Below are 25,432 nucleotides of genomic sequence, written 5' to 3' on the forward strand. Positions count from 1 at the left end.
CGTTTCATGTTCCCTAAGTTGCCAAACTCTGATAGATATGAGTTGTTTTCATGGCCATTTTCCGCAGCATCATTTTCCTTGATATTTACAGTACCTGAATCTGTGTAAGTTATGAATTTCCTTGTTCTTGTTTTTCTTTGAGCTGTTGCATGGATGATATGCTAGCTCATGTAGCATATAATTTCTGATAATTTTGTTGAAATAACATCCTCTCAGTAGTACAAATACACTTCTATTCTTCCCTCTGCGCCTAAAGTTCAAATATGAACACTGGTAGGCTATGAGGCAGCACTTATCAACATTTTAGGTATTCTATATTTTAGACTAGTTATATGATTAATGAACACGCTATCTTGTTATCTGTGCTAAACAATAGGTAGATTGAGCGTGAATGAATGGAAGAAAGTGTGTCTGATTTGAGCCCTGCTTGTGATAAAGTTGCTTGACTAAGTAAGTGACTCCCTTACTAAGTAATTTTTATTTCTACATACAATCAATGATTGAGGGTAGCAATATGATGGCATCAGATGTGATAACAGTATTGCCAAGGAAACATTAAATTACAAGACTGCCCCTGTTCCATAACCAAACATAGGTTGTGAGTTGCAATGTTTTCAGCAGGATTGCTCTCACTTGATTATAATGAGTTCTATAGCCATTTACTTAATCCTAGTGCTTTTCCCAATTTGGACTGAGTCTAAATTTGTCATTTGTAGTCCTACTTAAGATCTCAACTCTCACCCTCTAAGGCAAGCTCCATTTACATTAGGGTCCTATTTAAACACTACCTCAGGTCTCACATATCACGTGTCGTACATCATCGCATACTAGCGAGCAAAACCAAGCGCCCCCATTGTCCTAGACCGCCCAGGTTATGCAAGGAAACTGGGCTGAAGTTATGCCATAATGGTCATTAACTGTGTGTCAGTCACACTGCATAGCAGTGAGTGCGACGGCTCAGCAAAGTGACTCGCGCAATGCTTAATAGCATACTGTTCCTTCTCAGTCTCTGCTGCGCCTCTACTCTAGAGCAGGTAAGCTTCACGTTAATCTCATTTATTGTATCATAGCAGTTAGTCATTAGACGGCTGATTCATGTCTTATCGCAGTACGAAGGGTCTTCAACTAAATTTTGGTGCTGCTCTTATATTTGAGTCATGGCATCAAGACATTTGTTGCACGCAAGAGACCTAGGCGCTGACTTGCCCATGTCATCCACATCTGTTCACTGCTTTTATAGGCTCAATGGACAGGGGAAGTTGCTGGACAGTTGTTCAGGGATAAGTTTTTGAATGACTCTGATGAGGCAAAATTATTAAAAGAAATACACCCACAAGTACCACGGGCAGACAACAAGCTGAAGCTTGTAACTGTAACACTCGGATACAAGCATATAGCTGTAACTAATGTGGATGAAAGCAATGGATATATCTCGATTTCTGCATGGGAAATGATGGTGAGTATTATTGTTTGCAGTGTAGCCTGACATACCCTAACTCAAAAGGGCCGCGATACAGTGGTTAGGGTGTCAACTTATGATCGGTAGGTCAAGGACTATTGGCAGCGTTAAGAAGGGCATCCGACCCCAATTGCTCGAGTACTGCATCCGTTGTACGCCTGTAGATCCTGCTGTGAAAAGCTTCGCAAGTTTTTTCTCACAGATTTGTCAAACTGAACAATCCGTGAGATTATTTTTATAACACAAAGATTGCTGCAGCTTAAAAAGGGAATTTCATGCAGGGCTAATTTAGTGTCTTCACCATAGTACTGTACCTGCAACTAGCAGGTAAAATACAAGAGCCCAATGTAATCAATACCGAGACAATATCTTTTCTTTCTCTATTCTACGCCGATGCTAGCATTGACCATTGATCTTTTCTCACTTGCGCCTCTATGCGTAGCAACACTTTATAACATTTACACTTTCACTATTTTGGCTTAAAACTGCAGACATTATGTGTATACACTATACAGTCATCTATACATACTTAGATAACTACACTCTCATGATTACACAAGTATGCTTACATCTATAACTGCATACTTGTTCAAACGTGTGCACTTTTATACAAACGCATTTGGGCATGCGTACATTGGCCTAGCTGTACACACAAATATTAGTACATACATGTTTGTTAATAAATTTATACATATTCTTGTAGAAGTAATATGTATGAGCAAATATATCAATGATTGGCTACTATGTGCATAGATATGTACACACAAATGTTTTTGCATAAATGTGTATGTACATGTCGTTTTGTTTGTAAGTGTGCATTGTCACCCATGTGTGTGCATAACCTGAAGAAACCTGTGAAACCTGTAGGATTTAAAAAATTTGGACTTATTCTCCTACTCCACTTATCTATTCTCAGACACACTTATCAGAATGTCTCAGCTTATATGCTCAATAACCATGCTCATTAATAGGAGGGACATGTTTGTCAGTTAGCCTATATATGCACCAATACCAGACCAGCAAGCATACCTTCACTCCGCCATACGTTTTTAAATGGCACTCTGCGGTTAGCTAAGTAGAGAGCGTGGTGTACTACAGTCATCGGTCTTTGTGTCAGATCAGGCATAAAATAACAACTATCGCAGACTTTTCTTTATTCTCTTTGAATTCAACTCTATTTACCCACAATTCAACTCTATTTACCCACAATTCAACTCTATTTACCCAGGTTGCGGTTCGGCTAACATTCTAACTGATTACCATATTTGTTGCTACTGCGTTTATAATATGTTGATTAATAAGATAAAGTTGTAATGAATAGACAGTTTAATGAGTGTATGCCTTCACTAGATAGTTACAGGAAACAGGCTGATTGCTTATAAATTAAATTAAGCATTCAGTATATAAAGTCAAAGCTGTACATAAAGCTGCATAAAACTCAATAAGCATTATAGCTCAGGTTTTTCCTGAAGGCGCTTTTCTTGAGTGCTGCCAGTAGGCTCATAACCTCTTCATTTTTCCATATAATTATCTTTTTGTTTCTTTGTCACTTTTTTGATGCAACCTTTTCTTTTCCATATGGCTTATCTTTATGTCCCTGTAGCCCACAGTTCCCACACCTGTGTGTTACAGAGCTGGAATGACTCAAGGCTGATGTGGGATGAGAAAGAATACCCTGGTTTAACGTGTATCAATCTCCTACCAGAATATATATGGATGCCTGATATTGTCTTCTACACTGCCAGGTACATATATTATTTAACCCGTGCTGTTGATGCTTCCCCTATATAGACAGTCACACAAGTTCATTGTAGAAAGTACAATGACAACCAACAGCAAAACTCTAACAGAGCGCGAAGATACCAGACAAGCATTATAACAAACATACCTTGACTGTAACGTAGTTGTCTGACATCCTTTCAGGCAAGCCATTAGCCCTACACAACAGCCACCATATTGGATTCTCAGATAGGACCTAACATAAATTATTTAGAGGTTCATCCAATAGGAGCTGTTAAAAAGCACATTATTGCCATTGTATGTTGTTAAGTTGTATGTACATAGATGTACATACAACCCCCTTACTATTGTACATACAACCCCCTTACTATTGTACATACAACCCTCTTACCATTGTACATACAACTCCCTTACCATTGTACATACAACCCCCTTACCATTGTACATACAACCCCCTTACCATTGTACATACAACCCCCTTACCATTGTACATACAACCCCCTTACCATTGTACATACAACCCCCTTACCATTGTACATACAACCCCCTTACCATTGTACATACAACCCCCTTACCATTGTACATACAATGGACAATGGTAAGGAAGGGGTCTTAACAAAGCCATTTATCAAGAACAAGGTAAGAATAAACATACAACACGGTGCTTCTGGTAGAAACCAAAGTTAACTGCAGAAACCCAGCCATCTTGAAATAAAAATATTTTAGTCGACTATGGATTCCAGCTAACTGAACAATTGCTGCTCACCCATATACACTTTTTAGACTTGAACATGCACTGCCTATAAAGTAGCAGCTGATATCGATGATATACCGGTTTTTGTAGTACATGTATATCTGTATGTGTTTACTGCCACTCTGTTATGCAGTTCATTTGAAGGGGAGGAAGCTTGTAGCCAGAAACGAGTACATGTACCTGTGAATAGAATAGTTGAGAAAATTACAATGAATCTAACGAATGGCATTTGAAAGCTCCATTCTCTTTGACAATCCACTACTTTGAATGATGGCAATCATGTATGGGGAGCTGTAATATACTTTCAGATCATTGGCTGTTGCAGGACGTTGCAATTATATTTATAGTCTAAAGTGGCGAATCTTACTGTCAACTATTCATAGTGAATGTACTAGAAGCAATATGTATCGGCGATCAATGTTTAAGACTGTTACAAGCTGCATGGTTGTTTTTTGTATTTGTCATGAAACTTTCAGCATCTGTCAGATCCGGTTAGGTATGTCATTAGTGGCTAGCTGCAGTGCCTAAGGGCGGCAAGCATAGACATATCTCCAGTACAAATAAATATGGAAATGTGTCTCCCGGTAGTATGCTAAGCCTCTCTTAATCATTCAGACTTGACGTGCAAACTGACACAGTTTTGCTAAGACAGGTTACTGCTTGGATTATGTTTGCTCTTCCTCTTCTTCTTATTTTTGCCACGCATGATACATATAGTTTTATCTTAACATTAACTCATAAAACCATTGCTTTTCAAGCGGTCTGTCAAATGGGGATAGTACAAAGTTGGACGGTATTTGTACAAAATTTGATGCAGTATTTCTTATCTTATCTTGGTCTTTGCTTGCTGTCTGTTATCTTTTGTGGCACCCTCAGCAACATGATGGGTGTTGTTACGTGCTGCATGATATCTTTCATGGTACTGTCTGTGATGTGCTTTGTGTTGTTACGCACATTTATGAATTGAAGTTTTTTCAGCTCAACTAAAGCCTCTTATGAAGAAGGTGTGAAAGCTTTGGTGCTATCATCCGGTCAAGTGAGTTATGTAACGAAACAAGATATGACTTTTCACTGCAGTATGGACCTCACTAACTTTCCTTACGACGTTCAAGTCTGCTCAGTCGATCTAGCCTCTTGCATGGACCAATCGCAAGAGGTAAGTCAGCGTAAACTCTTTCCTCTAATAATAACCTCTCACTTACTAGCCCTGGCTTGTAACCAAATAGCCATTTGCGGATAAAACTGGACTATTTGCTTTAGAACTAATCATAGTTGAAGGAGTTGTTTGCACATGGCAGGCCAAACTACAGATTACTTTAGATAAAGATTACATTTGTTAGTGATTATTGTTAGGGCTTCTATGTTTGGTGTGACATATTTAAAGTGGAGCTTCTAAGAATGCTATGTTATACCTTTTACCTTATATGTTGTACCTTTTACTTTATATGTTGAGCTTTTTACTTTATATGTTGTACCTTTTACCTTATATGTTATACCTTTTACCTTTTATGTTGTACCTTTTACTTTATATGTTGTACTTTCTACCTTATATGATATACCATTTACTTTGTATGCTGTACCTTTTATTTTATATATTGTACCTTTTACCTTATATGTCATACTTTTTACTTTGCATGTTGTACCTTTCATTTTATATGTACTTTTTACTTTATATGTTGTACCTTTTACATTATATGTCGTACCTTTTACTTTGTATGTTGTACCTTTTATTTTGTGTTGTACTTTTTACCTTATATGTTGTACCTTTTACTTTATATTTTGTACCTTTTATGTTATGTTGTACCTCTCACCTTATATGTTGTACTTTTTACCTTATATGAACTATTAAAATAGAACAATCTTAAAGTTTTGCTTCTCTACATTTTTTACCAAAGAGAAAGAGCCAAGTATTTTGGAGTAAGTTTAGAAATTCGTCTATTTAATACAGAAACTGTATATTTTTTAATACTCAAAAGGTCATGATCAAACTTGGTGCTTCAATTTACCTCTGCACTCTGTAAATTACTATATTAACCCAACAATGCATCTCTTTCTCTTTCATCTTACCCTGCTCGCCCATCATTTTACGTACTTACCTTCGATTATAGTACAACATGTTACACCTATCATATATTTAGTAAGGAGTTTTGTAAGCTCAACGTACAGTTATATTGGTTTAAAGCATTTAAATGACACAAACTAAAACTAAAATAGTTGCAAATGCTTTTAGCAGTCTTCATCCATTTATACAAAATCTTTCTTGTACTAAAAAGGTCATTTAACAACCTGTATGTAATGACTGCTATATTGATCATTACAGAAGTACATGCACATGTCCAGCAAGCTGTTGGTCTGCTGTCTATCTGCCAGCAGCATTTCCCTGAGCCGTGGTGTTTTAAGTAACTCAACTCTTCTTACTCTTTATGATTAACAGTTTCATTTGAGCGTGGCGCAAGTCTCTCATCTGACAACCCAACCTCATACCGATTGGATAATCACAGCAAGTTCTATTACTAACTCCACTGCTTTCTCTATGTCTCCATTTGGTCTCCTCGAATCTGTAAGTTTTATCGCTACAGCTGTAGTCAGTCAAGACTCGGCTTGATTTTATTGGTAATCTATGTATGTACATGGAAGCGCTCTATCTGAAGGTTGCTGCTTCTATCGTAGGTGAAGCTAACGCTGCAGTTAGTAAGAAAGACAGGATTTCACAAGGCTCTCTACTTATATCCTGCAACAATTATCACTTTCATTCTACCGGTGATTCACCTTTTTCCTTCAGGGGGCAGCCAGAAAACAACCATTGGTGAGCTGATGCTGAGTCGTATGATAGCAGGTTTAAAGGGGAGCAGGAGGCAGTAGGTGGGACAGTCGTAGGTGATACAGCTGAAGCTGATACAGCAGTAGGCGGTAGAGCACCTTCTACTGTACAGCAGTACAGTAGGAGATGGTACAACAGTAGGTGGTACAGGAGGACGGGGTTCAGTAGGAGGTAGTACAGTAGGAGGTAGCGCAGTAGGAGGTGGTACAGTAGGAGGTAGTACAGTAGGAGATGGTACAACAGTAGGTGGTACAGGAGGACGTGATTTAGTAGGAGGTAGTACAGTAGGAGGTAGTACAGTAGGAGGTAGTACAGTAGGAGGTAGTGCAGTAGGAGGTAGTGCAGTAGGAGGTGGTACAGTCGGAGGTGCATACAGTAGGAAGTAGTACAGTAGTAGGTGATACAGTAGATGGTAGTACAGTAGGAGGTAGTACAGTAGGAGATGGTACAGTAGGAGGGGGTACAGTAGGAGGTGGTACAGTAGGAGGTAGTACTGTAGGAGGTAGTACAGCAGGAGGTGGTACAGTAGGAGGTAGTACAGTAGGAGGTAGTACAGCAAGAGGTGGTACAGTAGGAGGTAGTACAGTAGGAGATGGTACAGTAGGAGGGGGTACAGTAGGAGGTGGTACAGTAGGAGGTAGTACAGCAGGAGGTGGTACAGCAGGAGGTAGTACAGTAGATGGTACAGTAGGAGGGGGTACAGTAGGAGGTAGTACAGTAGGAGGTAGTACAGCAGGAGGTGGTACAGTAGGAGGTAGTACAGCAGGAGGTGGTACAGCAGGAGGTGGTACAGTAGGAGGTAGTACAGTAAGAGATGGTACAGTAGGAGGAGGTACAGTAGGAGGTGGTACAGTAGGAGGTAGTACAGCAGGAGGTGGTACAGCAGGAGGTGGTACAGTAGGAGGTAGTACAGTAGGAGATGGTACAGTAGGAGGGGGTACAGTAGGAGGTGGTACAGTAGGAGGTAGTACAGTAGGAGGTAGTACAGCAGGAGGTGGTACAGTAGGAGGTAGTACAGTAGGAGATGGTACAGTAGGAGGTGATACAGTAATAGGTAGCTCAGTAAGATGCCTTTCAAACTGTGGTACATCAATGCCTGGTAGTGCATTGTTGATTTGGTGATCTGTTGTAGGCTTCCTCTCTTTTATTTTTCATTAAGAGCTAATACTGAGTATGTAGCTAGTTGAGCGATTTGTGAGTCGTTGATCTAAAGTTAGTTTACCACTGATGCTGTTCAAATATCAAAGTTAAATACTAGAGGAAACACTACTGGGCGCCAACAAAAATACTAAAGCATAAAAAGGCAGCAATGAACAAAAAAGTTAAAATTACGAAACCATTGCCTGTCTTATTGTTACAGCTGGGCTCATAATGATCTGCACCGTGCTCTTGTACCAGGATCTGTGTCAGCAGCTGAGAGGTTTTGATGAGGACAACACTCCAAAAATCTGTAAGTTCTGTTTACTCCAGTGATTTTAAGGCAGTCTGTCTATCTTGTTTTTTCTATTGCGTTATGATGTGGCTTCAACGAGTCTATGCGAAGACAGAAACAGGAAGTAATTTAACATCACCTCTGTACGAGACTTTTTGACCTATGAGGCAAAATATTCATCTCAACATGAAAAATTATTTCTAACATAAAACGTAGAAAGCCTTCCTAAACATTGCAGCCTTGTAGACCTGTACATATAATGTGTGTATGCACAGTTTTGTAAACCTGTATATATTAGTAGCCATATAGTAGCCATCTAGTAGTTATTTGGTAGTTATCCAGTGGTTATCCAGTGGTTATCCAGTAGTTATTCAGTGGTTATTTAGTAGTTACCTAATAGTTACCTAGTAGTGACCTAGAAGTGATCTAGTAGTTATCTAGTAGTTATCCAGTAGTTGTCTAGTAGTTGTCTAATAGTTATCCAGTAATTGACTAATAGTTATCTAATAGTTATCCAGTAGTTATCCAGTAGATATCTAGTAGCTATCCAGCTGTTATATAGTAGTTATCTAGTGCATGTAGTGAGCGTGAGAATGAACTTGAAAGTGATAAGATAAAAAAAACTCGGATGCTAGTGAATGCAAAGAGGCTGGCTGTGATAAATGATAATAAAATGTACAACTACAAAAAATTTAAAAACAATTGTAAAAATAAGCTCATGTAATCTAAGCTAAATTAGCTCTGTAGCTTTATTAGTATTTTTGCCTGTGCACTGTCTCTCTCCGCGCCGTCTCTCTCCGCACCGTCTCTCTCCGCGTCGTCTCTCTTCACGCCCTCTCTCTCCGCGTCGTCTCTCTCCGCGCCCTCTCTCTCCGCACCCTCTTTCTCCGCGCCCTCTCTCTCCGCGCCCTCTCTCTCCGCGCCCTCTCTCTCCGCACCCTCTTTCTCCGCGCCCTCTCTCTCCGCGCCCTCTCTCTCTCCGCGCCCTCTCTCTCCGCGCCCTCTCTCTCCGCGCCCTCTCTCTCCGCGCCCTCTCTCTCCGCGCCGCCCCTCTCCGCGCCGCCCCTCTCTGCGTCGTCTCTCTTCGCGCTGTCTCTCTCTTCGCGCCGTCTCTCTCCCCGCCGCCTCTCTTTTCCCGCCGCCTCTCTCTCCCCGCCGCCTCTCTCTCCCCGCCGCCTCTCTCCCCGCCGCCTCTCTCCGCGCCGCCCCTCTTCGCGCCGTCTCTCTCTCCGCGCCGTCTCTCTCTCCGCGCCGTCTCTCTCTCCGCGCCGTCTCTCTCTCCGCGCCGTCTCTCTCTCCGCGCCGTCTCTCTCTCCGCGCCGTCTCTCTCTCCGCGCCGTCTCTCTCCGCGCCGCCTCTCTCCGCGCCGTCTCTCTCCGCGCCGTCTTTCTCTCCGCGCCGTCTCTCTCTCCGCGCCGTCTCTCTCTCCGCGCCGTCTCTCTCTCCGCACCGTCTCTCTCTGCGCTGTCTCTTTGTGCGCTGTCTCTCTCTGCGCTGTCTCTCTCTGCGCTGTCTCTCTCTGCGCTGTTTCTCTCTGCGCTGTTTCTCTCTGCGCTGTCTCTCTCTGCGCTGTCTCTCTCTGCGCTGTCTCTCTTTGCGCTGTCTCTCTGTGCCGCCTCTCTCTGCGCTGTCTCTCTCTGCGCTGTCTCTCTCTGCGCTGCCCATGCTCACCATCAATTTGTCATTTTTAACATTAAGCAAACTAGCAATAAATAATCTTTTTTATTGATTATTTTACTTATTTAGTTTTGTACATACGATTTAGCTTTTGCTGTTTAGTTTATTTACATAGTTTCATACGGTGCACTTGATTTAATGCTATATGTAATTACCTGAAGTATCTATCTTAAATTTTCTTGCTGTGAAAGAAATTTAACTGGTCAGGACGATTTCACTGTTGCAAAACCTGTAGGGGTTTTAAGGTTTGGAGTGTGATGGTCGTCGAGGCAACTACCTTCTAACCTGCTCCCAGTCCATTACCACCTTTTACTATCAATTATGCCAACTACCAAGTCCACTAATGCAGGCTGAACAATGGCCTTACTAATCCAGCGTAGCCCGGTTCTGTGTCCTTGAAACAGATACCAGGCCATGACCGAGCAAAATTCGGGTAATCTGAGTCAATAAATAAAACTGTTTGTTGCAACTAAAAGATGTGTACTCATCGTACCAAAGTACAAAACTCAACTGGCCTCTATGCAATTCGGATTCCTTCTATATACAGCTATTTTCTGGGTAATACTTTGATAAAACTTCTCTGGACATGGATGAAACTAACTAGAGGCCATGCCGACCATAGTCCGAGTTTCAAGCAAACAAGCAATACTATCGTTAATACGATATACAAAAATATAATCCATATACTTTTATAAGCAATTTTAATATCAATACAATCTATTATTAATACACAAACAAAATATAAGATAAATTAGACAATTAAAATGAAACTGTCATCATCGTTCGTTCTTTTGCTGCGGCCCTTCCCAACTTGGCGGCTATCGGATTTCACCACACGAGGAGCTTGTTCAGAATTGTTCAGGTTCAAACAGTGGCTCTGGACTGCTTCAGATAACATTAAGTGCAGTCGAACAGTTTACTTAAGCTAAGGTCCATGACTTGACCACTTTTAGCCAAACCAACTACTTAAAATATTGGTACCGTCCCTTTGCGTCAGAAACTTACAGGCTTCTGCATAAGGACTTTTAATAGTAATTATAAGCATAGATACAGTTAGGTATATGCCATATACTAATTATTCTTCATTAGAAAGCTGTTGACATGCGGGTGGATGCATATCCTGTCTATTATGATTTGATGCATGTCTTACTCTGCACAATTATGTATTATGGTTATTTTAAGAGTTGTCATCACCATGCTAAAACATTCATGCATGTTACACCGCTTGAGGACAGAAACGTCTCAACGTTGGGAGAAGGAGGGTCAAACTTTTGCTCCTGCTTATTTTTGCTACCTGCTGAGAGTAGTTTGTAACCTTCACTGCTCATCTCTAGTTTTAGTTAGCGATTAATACAGCCAGCAGTACATACAAGCAGAATACACACTACATGCTTTGGTCAGCCTAAAGCAAGACCAGAGTCACTAGTCACTCAGCTCTGATGGTTTATCTTGTCTCTTGGCTACTAAAGTCTCCTGAAACAACTGATTCATTCTGCTCTTTCATGTAGTTCCTTGAATTAACAACTTGGTCTAGTAGGTGAATGAGTCAAGACTAGTAATTGAAATTTTTGACCCTAAATAAGGCACGGCAGGTAGACTGAAGGTTGAGCTATTCATCTCAGATTGAGTTGGTGCAGAGCATGGGTCTGTGGTTTCAATGTAGATTCACATCGTAAGGCGTGACACAGACTAGTACTGTAATTATATAGCAGAACTAGTATTAGTAAGTAGCAGCTACTGGGTACATTGAAATCATATACACACCTTTTTGGTTTCTCCATTACGCAATTGAATGTTTAATTTCACCTATCTGTTCAATTAAGGTCTCCTCTGTTTACTTTGTTGCAGTGCATCACTATGGCAACCTCATCATATTGCTTGTAACTAGCGTTGCAGTGAGTGCCATCACCTCGCTATTGGCCAGTTCAAACCACTCATCAAGACGTCTGCCTTCTCCTATCAGAGCTGTGAGTATTTCACACAACTGAAGTTGCACACATTTTCTTAGTAATTTTACACTGGAAGCTGTTTAAATCTACTCCATCTATTCCTTTAGGAAGTCATGATTCTTTACAAGTGTACGGAGCATTCTCATGGCCGACTTGTTTTACCCCTAATATGACTTCATGTATAACTCCGACTCAGCTCAAATTTTGTGTAGGTAATGTTTGCCACGGTAACTCACTTTTCAAAATTTAATATTTTTCTTTGTAACCCAAATTCCCTTGAACCATTTGTACATCGTTGGTGCAGCCTCTGGCAGAAAACACTGCTGCACAATTCGATAGACCCAATTGGGAGCCCTAACAACAAACAAAATTTTCAAGTATGTTTGTGATAATTAAATGAATATTAATTTGTCATTTGCATTTTTACAGCTAGCATTCTCTCTTTAAGCTGTTTACCTGATCAGTTGAGTTTTGGAAAACTGAAACCTTGAAAAACTTAAGTTGTTAAAGTATCAATCACGGTCCTTGAATGTTTTAAACACTTGAAGTATTTAAAATTCATAACAAATTATCAAATACAATGTAAGTCATACTACAGATGCCTAATGCTATAAAGATTCAGAGGTATCAAGCAGGGCAATTATGTTTAGTTGAGCCAACAGCTCCCTTTTGTATGTACTCGAATGAGCTGTTGGCTCAACCAAACATCATTGCCCTGCTTGATACCTCAAGCAGGGCTCAAATATAAAAAAATAGTAAAAAAATACAGAAATTGTCTAAACTTTCAACATGCTATCAGATATTCTCATTGTATGAGCTCTAGCGAAATTGTGCAGTCGGCACCTTTTGCAGTTCCATTACAGTCGAGAGAAGTAACTTTAAATTTAGTTTCAGCTTAAAATCAAAGGACCTATCTAATCTTGTTGAGCCTTGCAGTCAATTTCTAATTTTATCCTCATACCTAGAACATCAGGTGAAGTTTCCTTAAAAAGGATCATTTTTGAACATTACTTCTGCTTATGTTTTGATGTTTTGAAGGTTCTGTTCAGAGATATTGGCGTACAACAAGATGTGTGTAGACGAAATGAATCCAGGCCGATTTGTTTAGTTTACTCTTGTAGATTGGGGAAGACTTTGAATTTTAAAAATGAATTTGGATACGTAGCGCTCACAGAAAACATTTACAGCAAGCTATTGACAGTTAAGTTATACAGATTCGGTGCAGATAGAAAATCACAAGAAACCTCATACGAGTACATATAAAAGGGAGCTGTTGGCTCAACTAAACATAATTGCCCTGCTTGATACCTCTGAATCTTTATAGCATTAGGCATCTGTAGTATGACTTACATTGTATTTGATAACTTGTTATGAATTTTAAATACTTCAAGTGTTTAAACCATTCAAGGACCGTGATTGATACTTTAACAACTTGAGTTTTTCAAGGTTTCAGTTTTACAAAACTCAACTGATCAGGTAAACAGCTTAAAGAGAGACATTCATTCATTAAACAACTGTCATTCAGCTTTGACACGAGAATGGAAGGATGCTGATATGTAGAGGTCATGGTTTGGTAGGGAGGGCTTGACTACCGGTTGTTGTCAAGATATACTTATCTCACATAATACGAGTACATACAAAGATTATATGAGATAAGTATATCTCGACGACCACTGAAAGTCAAGCCATCTTTACCAAACCATGACCTCTACATATCAGCATCTTTCCATTTTCATGTCAAAGCTAAATGACAGTTGTTCCAACTTACATTAATTCTAATGAACTTTATTAATATATATATACAATTATATATATATATACAATTATATATACAAATATATATATATATGTATAACCTGTTATATGTATAACATGTTATATGTATAACATCTAATGTTATCCATATATATGTACATATATACGGATAACATTAGATGGTGAAACGATATCATCATAGAATTCAAAGCCGGACATTGACGTACACCAAATATATATTTGATGCCAATGTGACATCATAACATGTATCAACCTGGTTATACAAAGGACATTTATCTTTGCTTGCTTGTTGCTTCTGTCTCTGCGTGTCTGAAACAAAAATTAGTTTTTTAATGTTATTGTCTCTTTTTGTATCTTGTGTTTTAGTTTCTTACATAGCTTGCCTATGTAAGAAAATGATACTCTTTCATATGGGTCAGTCATTCGATCAGTTTTTCCACTTGCCTCACCTGTGTGTGACATTACAGCAAATAGATTCTGTCAATTTGAATCTCGTCTCGTATTACTACAGCAGCAAACCAATACAACATTGAGCTACTAAGAAAAGCTCCCCTTAGGATAACACCGTTGGATTAACGCGATATTACAATTACGTCAATTCTCACAAGCCAAATCTCAGGGCTTCCTGTTGGCACTGTGCTCCAGTTCTACTCTCGGGTGAAGGAGATTTTTCCATTCTTTTTGATAAGCCTTCATGATTGTCTATATAAAAACCCAGTTCTCTTTAGATCTTATACCACTATACCTTACACCAATCAACAATGCCTTGCCAATTCAAATTATAAACTAGCGTTATGTGAAAAGAGTTTTTTCCATTACGTATAATTTTGCTTTACTGTTCTGTAGTTCATTTTTGTCTCATGGTCTAGTCTGCTGTGAACATCATCGGCCAATGATAATAAAGTTCATAGTCTGTGTATATAAACCTTAAAGTCTGTAGTTCAGTTTGTCCGGCTACAGTATCAAAATGTTGGAAAGAAGAATCCATATTACAGAAGATTTGATCTCGGAACCTCCCGTTTACCCGGTGAATGCCCTACCAGTTTAGCTAGACAAAATTGATGGATTCTTTGGGCGATATATGTCGCTATACGGCTAAAAATACGCTACCGCTCTTTGTTACAGCGCAACGTAATTTTATTACGTAGATCTTATTAGTAAGTTTACTAAAATTAGCCATTGGCAATGTGTCAGGCTAATAGCAAGTGGCAGGCAACTACATTACATCTCATTGTATATAAGCTGATTTTTAATACCCGTGCCATTCCGCTAGTTATCTATATAGGTAAACACAATTTCCGTATAATTCAACACATTTTTAAAATTTAAGCTTTCATCAGTTACTAACATCGCCTACCAAGCAGTCAAATTTAATATGCCAATTTCTTTTATTCCATTTTGTAAGTGGCTTGTTGAGTGAGCATCATTATTATGTTTATGAGTGTTTTTTCTAACAGGTTTTGAACAGTGTAGCTGGGCGGGTGTGCTGCCTTGGTCAGCCTCAATCAAAGGCATTGTTTGAGCCTCTGGAGGAAGAAGATGTAACCTTTAATACAGAGAATGATATGGCAACTATAGTCAATCATAGCGCAGAGATTGCTGGCCATGCAGCACCCAAACAACCTGAGGTATTGTACTCACGTGCCCATCTTACGTCACGGAAACCTGAGGCTAAGACAACAACTGTAAATAAAAGAACTTTCTAGTAATATGTCAATCTTGTCACCTCGTGTTAGTAAGACACATATCAACTCGAACTTAACACAAACTTTTAAATTCTGGTTTTGAGTTTTCAATCCAAATTAATTAAATTTAGTTGATGTCTGAGCAGATTCATTGAATTCAGAGAAACTATCAAAAAGATCTGGTGCTCCAACCTGTAAAAGAATTTTGAAAAATTGGTCCTTGCAAATAATCTAATACTTGGTAAATTCTGTCGAAAGTGCATACCGTCTTTGCTAGCATCTGCAGGAATCACGTCAAAACTACAGCGCTATCGAAACATTTTTAATAGCGCTCAAATATAAAAAATAGTGAAAAAATACAAAAAATTGTCTAAACTTTCAACTCGTAATACATATTCTCATTGTATGAGCTCTAGTGAAATTGTGCAGTCAGCAATTTTTGCAGTTCCATTACAGTCAAGAGAAGTAACTTGAAATTTAGTTTCAGCTTAAAGCCAGAGGACCTATTTAATCTTGTCAAACCTTGCAGTAAATTTCTAATGTTATCCTCATACCTACGTAGAACATCAGACAAAAGTTCCTTAAAAACGATCTCTTTTGAACATTACTTCTGCTTATGTTTTGATGTTTTGAAGATTCTGTCCAGAGATATTGGCGTACAACAAGGTGTGTTTCAACGAAATGAATGCAGGCCGATTTGTTTAGTCTACTCTTGTAGATTCAGGAAGAATCTGAATTTTAAATATGAATTTGGATACGTAACGCTTACAGAAAACATTTACAGCAAACCTATTGAGAGTTAGGTTATGCAGATTTGGTGCAGATAAAAAATCAAAAAAATCCAACATTCACCAGCATTCAAATGTGTTAAATAAGTCTAAGTGAAGCAATAATTGTATATAAAAATACATTGTGCAGATAACTCCATTAATGATGAGTGTAATATTTAGGTTATAATATTCTTGAATGTTTATCCACTTTGTCCCATTACTGCAGGCAAAAAGACCAATTTACTGTTATTCTATCACTTTTTATTGAAAAGTATTCAGTATTTTAATTATCTTTCTAAAAAGATTTATCTATGAGTTTAACTGCCAAGTTTAGGGTTGTTTAGTTTACACATCCACTACCCAGAATGGAGGTTTGTTCAGGTATTGAACCAAGTTTAGGGTTGTTTAGTTTACACATCCACTACCCAGAATGGAGGTTTGTTCAGGTATTGAACCAAGTTTAGGGTTGTTTAGTTTACACATCCACTACCCAGAATGGAGGTTTGTTCAGGTACTGAACCAAGTTTAGGGTTGTTTAGTTTACACATCCACTACCCAGAATGGAGGTTTGTTCAGGTATTGAACCAAGTTTAGGGTTGTTTAGTTTACACATCCACTACCCAGAATGGAGGTTTGTTCAGGTATTGAACCAAGTTTAGGGTTGTTTAGTTTACACATCCACTACCCAGAATGGAGGTTTGTTCAGGTATTGAACCAAGTTTAGGGTTGTTTAGTTTACACATCCACTACCCAGAATGGAGGTTTGTTCAGGTATTGAACCAAGTTTAGGGTTGTTTAGTTTACACATCCACTACCCAGAATGGAGGTTTGTTCAGGTATTGAACCAAGTTTAGGGTTGTTTAGTTTACACATCCACTACCCAGAATGGAGGTTTGTTCAGGTACTGAACCAAGTTTAGGGTTGTTTAGTTTACACATCCACTACCCAGAATGGAGGTTTGTTCAGGTACTGAACCAAGTTTAGGGTTGTTTAGTTTACACATCCACTACCCAGAATGGAGGTTTGTTCAGGTATTGAACCAAGTTTAGGGTTGTTTAGTTTACACATCCACTACCCAGAATGGAGGTTTGTTCAGGTATTGAACCAAGTTTAGGGTTGTTTAGTTTACACATCCACTACCCAGAATGGAGGTTTGTTCAGGTACTGAACCAAGTTTAGGGTTGTTTAGTTTACACATCCACTACCCAGAATGGAGGTTTGTTCAGGTACTGAACCAAGTTTAGGGTTGTTTAGTTTACACATCCACTACCCAGAATGGAGGTTTGTTCAGGTATTGAACCAAGTTTAGGGTTGTTTAGTTTACACATCCACTACCCAGAATGGAGGTTTGTTCAGGTATTGAACCAAGTTTAGGGTTGTTTAGTTTACACATCCACTACCCAGAATGGAGGTTTGTTCAGGTACTGAACCAAGTTTAGGGTTGTTTAGTTTACACATCCACTACCCAGAATGGAGGTTTGTTCAGGTACTGAACCAAGTTTAGGGTTGTTTAGTTTACACATCCACTACCCAGAATGGAGGTTTGTTCAGGTATTGAACCAAGTTTAGGGTTGTTTAGTTTACACATCCACTACCCAGAATGGAGGTTTGTTCAGGTACTGAACCAAGTTTAGGGTTGTTTAGTTTACACATCCACTACCCAGAATGGAGGTTTGTTCAGGTACTGAACCAAGTTTAGGGTTGTTTAGTTTACACATCCACTACCCAGAATGGAGGTTTGTTCAGGTACTGAACCAAGTTTAGGGTTGTTTAGTTTACACATCCACTACCCAGAATGGAGGTTTGTTCAGGTACTGAACCAAGTTTAGGGTTGTTTAGTTTACACATCCACTACCCAGAATGGAGGTTTGTTCAGGTATTGAAGCGCTAACTTGGTAATTTCACTAATTTTTTATGATCGTAAAAATATTTTTTGTGAGCCATGCGCTCTCCTAGTCAATGTGGTTATTTAATATTTGTTAGCCAGTTAGTTGTACACTTTTTAACCCGTTGTATTGTTGTAAACGATGTATTAACCTTTGTAGGCTGTTGTCTTACAACCACTAATAACGGAGCTAAGATATGCCAGAGAGAGAAAACAAGTTGAGATGGAATGGTGCCAACTGGCTATCCTAGTCGATAGAATAGCCGTCATTGTTTTCCTTGTTTTCGCTTTAGCATCCACCTTCAGGGTCTGACACACTTGAATAATCTCACCAGTAAACTTTGGCATCTCTAATTCAAGCAAAAATACCACTTGTCCGCATTATCAATCTCTTCATATTTAGTTTTTTCATTCTTGTCTGTTCATCGGTCACTTTTATTTTTAAGGCTGCAAAAGGTTTAACAACATTCGGTTTATTTTTCCTTGCTTGAGGTGCAGTAATTGCATAAGCTTATTATATTCTGTATTAGCATATTATACATGTCAACTAACTATCTACTAGTTGTGTAACCTTTAATGAGTTGTTCTGCACATTTGTAAAACGGTTGTAATCAACCAAATAAATAGTGCCCTGTTTTTTATGAATGTATTGCACATATTCTAAAATTCATAGTTTAACTGCTTTGTATACGATGTACCTTTAACAAGCGGTTTATATAAACTTGTATATACATGTAGTTCAGAGTTGTTTTGACTGCAATTGTCGGGTACTGGAGCCAGTGTTTTTCCAGCCATTTTGTGCTTTGTTGAGAGTTGTTCTGTCGCACTCCAACTATTGGAATTGTCAACTTAAGCCTTTCAGCTCGCTACTGGAATATGAAGATGATTTATGACAACCCATGCATGTGTTCAAAGGTAGTATATGGTTTCGCTTTCAAACATACCCGTTAAAAAGGTACATCTGTTGAGTGTCAGATAGTCACTGTTAGGCAAAGGTTTGTGCGTTACATGGTGGAGTAAAAGCCAACTCAACCGTGCTGCAGCAGGATGTTCATCGCATGACACCATTTATAATTCATGCATGGCAAACTAACACTTTCAGATGGCAACCACCTGCGTATCTAAAGATTTTCAGGAGGAGAAACTTACACTTGGATGTTTATCATGCTATTACCAGAGCTCTTTTCAAAACCTAACTTCAATTTGTCGTTAAAAGGTCACAAAGGGCAGGAGAGGATTAGACCATGGCAACTTTAGGCCTCTACATGTACAGAAAGTAGATATACACCATTCCCTAAAGAAAACCACTATTACTTAGCACAGTTTAGAGACAAATATTGAAGAAAATTTTTTAAAGTTCTAAGCTTCAATCATAAAAACTTCTTTGGAACCATTAGTTTTCACAAAAGCTGAAAAAAACTATTACAGTAACTGACTTTTCCTTGAGATGAGGACAAATGAGAAGACTTGCAGCAACAAAGAATAATAGCACTGCAAAGTCTAACTGCTAATTGCTCGCCATTGTATTATATTATTAATTACGTATATTGATAATATATATCATAAAAATTAATATAAATATGCATATGTCACAGCAAATTCCAGTCAAACACCCGATGTTAAAGCAGAGAAATAAAGCTGTCCAATCAGATACACACAAAATTGCAACAGATTCTCGGGTTGAGCATAGACTACGATGAGTGTAACAGTTATATTGTATATTGCCACAATGCCTGGGATAACTGTTACACTGGTCATTACCCTTTTGTGAGTGATTTGCAATCATATTGTAGCTTTCACCTTCAGTTTGGCAAACAACTACTATTACAACTACTGACCTTGTACAACATTTTTCGTCTATCAAAGGGTTAAAAAAAGAGATTTTAATTCTGTTAAATATTGGAGGAGAATGTCAATTGCTACTTTTTTAGTTTACGCATATCCTTAGCAATACATAACAAATTGCAATAAACAGTTAAAATTACACTAAGAGCAGACAACTTCAAACAATTATGAATCTTTACATATCCTACTAGTTGATCATCCATTAAAGAATCACAAGTTAGTTATCTCATTACATTTTCAGTCTGGAAACATTGTTTTATTTACAGCTGTGTGGGGTCTCGTGTTGGCTAAAGAGAACCCTGAGTATGGAATACTGTGAAAACTCTATCTAATACAGAATACGTATAAGTAAAGTTTATAGTATCCATTAAAAGTTCTGACCACCCATTACTGATTCCTGATTTAGATATGGCAAAGGTAAAAGCCATCAAAGAATCTCAAGAATGTCTTGCTCCAGCCATGCGCTTCATCCATGAGCTTGCATTGCACAAGACGACCGCCTTATCTAGATCTGAGAAATGTGAGAAGATGCCTCACTTCTCTTGTACAATCACAGCCATACAACTGAATTCTTAGTTGGGGGTTGAAATAATTTGTGAAGACATTTGTAGACTTGGAGGCTGTGCAACGGCGTATAAATAAGAAGGTAGATAAGTATAATTGGATATAGCAGTGTTTGCTTTCTATTGTTAAAGGAGATTGAATAGGCGCTGCAAGTTTGATAGCGGCTTATTATGTGAATTTATTCTAAGACAATATTGAACGCTGTTTTTATTGTATTTTATTCATTGACATAAATATCTGGTTACCTAACTTATCATAATCAATTCTAGCTTTGAGTTCTATTTCAGTTCGAGTAGACAGATATTGCGAGGCAACGAGTGTACTCTTCACTGTCCCAAAATAATGCACGGATATAGGGCTAATCTCCTTCATAGACTATGTGTATCGCAGTGTCTCGCTTCTCGTTAGTAGCTAGGTCAGCAGTGTCAGAGGGTTGCTCTGTATGACTTGTCTCGACTCCAATCAGCCACTCAACTATTCGGTGTTCCTTCTCATCGTCAGTATCGTAACCGGTATCAGAGTTTCCTTTTACAGCCGATGATGAACTTGACCCTTGAGAAACATTTCTGTGTTTCTTTAAGTTTTCGTGACTGAGTTTATTGACTGTTAGTTGAGGGTTTTTGCTAGTCGGTGGAGAGGGTAGTGGACCAGTTCGATTTTTGACCTCAATCGGTTGAGAATGGCTAATAACTGTTATTGTTTGACTATTTTTTATTGTCGTTTGACTGGCAATCGGTGGAGGAGATGTAATTGTGCTCGTGAGTGTTTTCGACTCCTTCGAGTCGCATTTGCCCTCCTTAATGATAGAAAGCTGAGCTAGACCTGAGTCTAAGGTACGAGCTGTGGTTCCCTCATAGAGAGTCTCCAGTTTGCCTCCTCCTTGTTGCCCGTTGTTCAAATCACCGTTCCAAGTGCGAGACCTACACAAGCCAGCTGGTGTGAGCTGGTGCGACTTGACACTACCTTCTTGACTAGATGTGGTTGAGGTCGGACTGAGCGGTGATCGTCGAGTTCGCTTGATGACACCGTCTACACCAATGTTAAGTTCTATGGATGAGCCATACGCACCGCGTGATGTCGGAGAAGAGCTATAACTCGGAGACTGTGGCTTTATGCCTATTGGTGGCAATTCTGGCGCACTCGAGTTCCTTTCCAACAGTTTGTTGATGGAGAGATTTCTTGGCGATTTTTTGTGATAGACAGCTTTGCCAGATGGAGCGACTGGTGGATGAATAGATGTCAGGTTGCCATTATTCACTGGCATTCCCATTTATTTTTTGTCTTCTCCAGCCTGAGAAATAAGAAACAACTCAGCAATCTATTTCCATCAACCGTAAACACTATTGCAGCAAAATTTTACTAAGTCGCTAAATCAAGAGAAGAATTTATTTTGGACTCGTGGAGAGATCTATAGATGTGTCTAGAGATCTATAGATGTGTCTAGAGATCTATAGTGTTCATGAGATGTTTCTGTATACCAGGTGAATTAAAGAAAACTGGCAGTTTTTTAAATTGTCATAAAACTATCTAAAAATCTGGCTTTGAGAATAGACAAATAATCTCAACAAATGCCATAAAAAAGCCTCCAAATAATGATAATAATAATAAGAAATAATAATAAAAAATAAAAAACTCAGCAATAAGCTTACCGACCCACCAACTAAAATGCCTATAATTGTTACTGCTACTTCTACCTTATAAATTAGTTTCAAAATTGGCAAACTACTACAATATACAAAAGTCTAATAAAATACTCAAAAGCAGCGAATAGCTTGTCAGCGATTGCTGGAAGGCGAACAGTGAATTGAGTTCTTGAGCACTAACGAGATCTTGTTTCTCATGTTTGGGGAAAAATAATTTTAAAAAACCCTTGGCTATTCAATTGCTTTATGTCTGTATCTGTATTTTTGTGATTTAATGATATAGTATCAATAAAACCAAAATTCCCGAGTGTAAAAACATTCAAAGAAACACTCTCATACGCTGTCTTACCATTCGCACAAGTTTCATATATGTATATTATATATATCTACATATACCAGCCGACAGAGTTTATTTTTATGTTATATTTATTATCACAGCTGAGTTTTGTCTATTAGATCTATTTTACATCTCTGAATCAACAGCTCAATACTTACACACTTTTTCATGGTTAACAAACAGCCAACTTCATTGAATATAAGAATCTCCAGGCAGCACCAAAACAAACTCGCCAGTCTTGGCTACACACAGCTATATGCACTTAAAGCATGCTTACCTCTTGAGAGAAATTTAGTAAGAATGCTATTAAGAAGTTCAGAGGTAGATAATAGGCCTAAGCCAGCTCAGGTCGTTACACTTTTCAGATCAGTGTCAATGCACGGCAGCCTGCTCCTGACCACTAAACACGTTATATATTTGCGAACGGCGATCACAATACACTTGTTATAGCTCTATTGATCTGTCAGCATAATCAATGCTATTACCTCGAGCACACAGTTCAAATTTGACCGATAACCGCACACAATATATTCTTATAGAATGACGTAATCCCTTTATTTTACATCGGATCAGTAAATATAGTACACGGCTAAAGAAACTTGAGCCGTTTCCTTTTAATTTTCAGAATAAATTCGTTCAGTCAGCATGACTAGAATACCTCCGCAAACAGCACATTACAGTGTTTGGAGTGACATAACCTTGTGTTAATAAGATATTGCGATGTCAAGTGATCTGAAGTGACACAAGCCCTTAGCAACATACAATACACTACCCGATACTTTCTCTAAACATCAGTGAGAGAGAGCTTTTTTCAGTTACATTCTTACCTATATGACTGATGATGTGTTTTGTCTGGTTACATCTGTATTATGTTGAGTAGCAGCAACAGTGGTAAACCGGACAGCATATAGAGGCTGTAAAGCAGCGACCGAGCAGAGGTGCTGCTTGTATCATTCCAGACAGCTAAATACAATGGGAAGCAACTACTGTAACTCACCCAGGAGCTTGTATGGCTTCAGGAAGGTGAATACATAGACGCGAGTTGTATACAGTTGCACACATGTACAAGTCAAGAACTACCTGAGTATTCCTTATTCTATCCTTACTTTAAATAAAAAAGAAAAGTTGATGAACACCATCTCCTGGTTCTTACGACACCAACTTGGTTGCAGTGCAAGATAATGCCATCATCATTTATGGATAAGAGGAGTAACAGTCCTCAGATTAACACGGTTGTCCGACAGCTGACTTGAGAACTACAGATTTTCGTAGTGTTTAGGAGCAGAGTTTGTATTCTCTAATCGTTATATTTCATTTCATCTATCTCATAGACATACTTGAAAATATTTCTTAATGAAGTGAGACGACTCCCTTTCTCAGCAGAGATGCGCACGATAAAAACTTTTTGGAGATTCCCAAAAAACTCCAAAACCAAAGAGTTGAACAAAAGCTACTGACGCAGAACTGACTAGCATCAGCTACTAACACTATTCAGTCTATTTTGTTTTCCTCATAAATGTTTTTCAACAAAGAAACCCTGTTAGTCTCCTGTTAGTTAGTAATATAATTAACTAGTCTTTGCCATGGATTGAATACTATAACATATTACCTTCTAATTCATTAGAGAAGCCTGGATTTTCTTTTTCCCACTTGTCTAAGTCAACCTTCCTGACGTCACCGGAGTGACAAGAGACATTGCAGGACTTGTACTCACTCCATGTATTGTTCATCAGAACGCCTGCACTACTCTCTCTGCATTCTCTTGTTACACATGTTCTGTATCGCGATCTCTGCCCATAACCACAAGAAGGGTTACAGGCAGTCCAGTCTGACCACTGCTCCAGAAGCTCTACAAGTTTAATCTGGAGCCTGAGTATTCGTCACTAAATCATTTATGGAGATTTCATCAAAGTTGCCTTTGCATTCCAAAGTTGAGCTTATGATCTTCCAAATTCTCAAGGCGATTTTGTTAGGTTCCAACTGTTAAAAATGAATTTTACTATTCAACGCACTAATTTTAGACAATCCGGAATCATACAAAACCCTGTCATGAATTCAACATCACTCGTTGCTTATTATTCGTCTAACCGTTTGCATATTAAATACATGCGACAAACACGCAGCAATGCCAAAATAGTAAGACTTAAGTAAAACTTTGGCAGATCAGCAAATGATTGTCAAATTTATTGAGAAGCTTGGTTGTTACAGCTGAAACTTTGAAGTAAAGGTGTAAGTGCTTTAAGCATAAAATGGCCTTTGAATTTTTCTGAGTTCTTCTCAAATCTGAACTCCCAGCTAGAACACCACTTTAGAGTTTTTACCGGAACCAATGCAGCAAAACAGGCAAAAGAAAGTTTATTCATGATGTCTACGACATCAAACAAAAAGGAGTCCTTCCGAGTTTAACTTTTTATAAAAATTTTGATTTCGTAATACAAGTCCATGCATTACCTAATGAAAGGAGCCCTCAACAGCAATAATACAAGGATAATTTCGTATACGCTCTTCAGGTACAGTCTCTCCCCACTTAAGAGCTCCTATCAATGCATTTGCTACGCTTGAAATGTTGTCAATATTACCCCTACGGCTTTTATAAAAATTGAAGACGAATCCATTATTTGTACACATTCGAGAAATTGATCGACTAACATAACTTTGAAAGCCTGTGTAAAAGAAGGGAAGAAAGTCAATTATTTAGAATCGGTAGCAGACGGCGAGGAATCTCTTTGAAGGATAGAAATGAAAAGGAAGTTATTTGTTAGGCTGATCGGTTGCTATTGTTTGTTGTTTAGTTGAGCCAAGATTAGCTAAGAGCTAATAGCTAGTCTCACTGTTGCTAGCCTGAGTGTCAGAAAGTTACAGCTATTTGCACATACTCAATACCTAACATTGATCTCTATCTTAAACAAATAATTCATTACACAATTACACCTAACCCCGTGCAGGACATACATCAGCCTTCTCGCCGCCTTTGATAAACTTTGATAAGGGCAATTGCTGCTTTTTAGAATCTAGGATAGAATTCCAATCACTCCATTGATGAGGATATTTAGCATTTATTAATACAAGAGGCTGTTTGTCTCTCACGTAGAAGG

At 38.6% G+C, this 25,432-nt stretch overlaps 2 protein-coding genes across 2 annotated transcripts; one reads left to right on the forward strand and one right to left on the reverse strand.

The window, feature by feature from the left end:
- Positions 1-888: 888 nt before the first annotated feature.
- Positions 889-18,685, forward strand: LOC137391362 (neuronal acetylcholine receptor subunit alpha-7-like). Its single transcript, XM_068077816.1, has 10 exons — positions 889-1,034; positions 1,241-1,456; positions 3,092-3,204; positions 4,932-5,109; positions 6,388-6,513; positions 6,624-6,759; positions 8,135-8,224; positions 11,732-11,850; positions 15,066-15,236; positions 18,109-18,685. Exons 1-10 carry the CDS (start codon positions 978-980, stop codon positions 18,259-18,261), a joined length of 1,359 nt encoding a protein of 452 aa, XP_067933917.1. The 5' UTR covers positions 889-977; the 3' UTR covers positions 18,262-18,685.
- A 2,030-nt stretch (positions 18,686-20,715) lies between these two features.
- Positions 20,716-21,621, reverse strand: LOC137390954 (uncharacterized). Its single transcript, XM_068077267.1, has one exon. It carries the CDS (start codon positions 21,619-21,621, stop codon positions 20,716-20,718), a length of 906 nt encoding a protein of 301 aa, XP_067933368.1.
- Between the last annotated feature and the right edge of the window lie 3,811 nt (positions 21,622-25,432).

Source organism: Watersipora subatra, chromosome 3 (genome assembly GCF_963576615.1).
Source record: "Watersipora subatra chromosome 3, tzWatSuba1.1, whole genome shotgun sequence".
NCBI lineage: Eukaryota > Metazoa > Bryozoa > Gymnolaemata > Cheilostomatida > Watersiporidae > Watersipora > Watersipora subatra.

Excerpts from the sequence above, each read along its gene's own strand:
- LOC137391362 (XM_068077816.1), top strand. The coding sequence starts at position 978 with ATGCTTAATAGCATACTGTTCCTTCTCAGTCTCTGCTGCGCCTCTACT. Across the intron at positions 6,514-6,623 it reads CATTTGGTCTCCTCGAATCT|GTGAAGCTAACGCTGCAGTT; the intron begins GTAAGTTTTATC and ends CTTCTATCGTAG. Across the intron at positions 15,237-18,108 it reads CAGCACCCAAACAACCTGAG|GCTGTTGTCTTACAACCACT; the intron begins GTATTGTACTCA and ends TAACCTTTGTAG.
- LOC137390954 (XM_068077267.1), bottom strand. The coding sequence starts at position 21,621 with ATGCCAGTGAATAATGGCAACCTGACATCTATTCATCCACCAGTCGCT.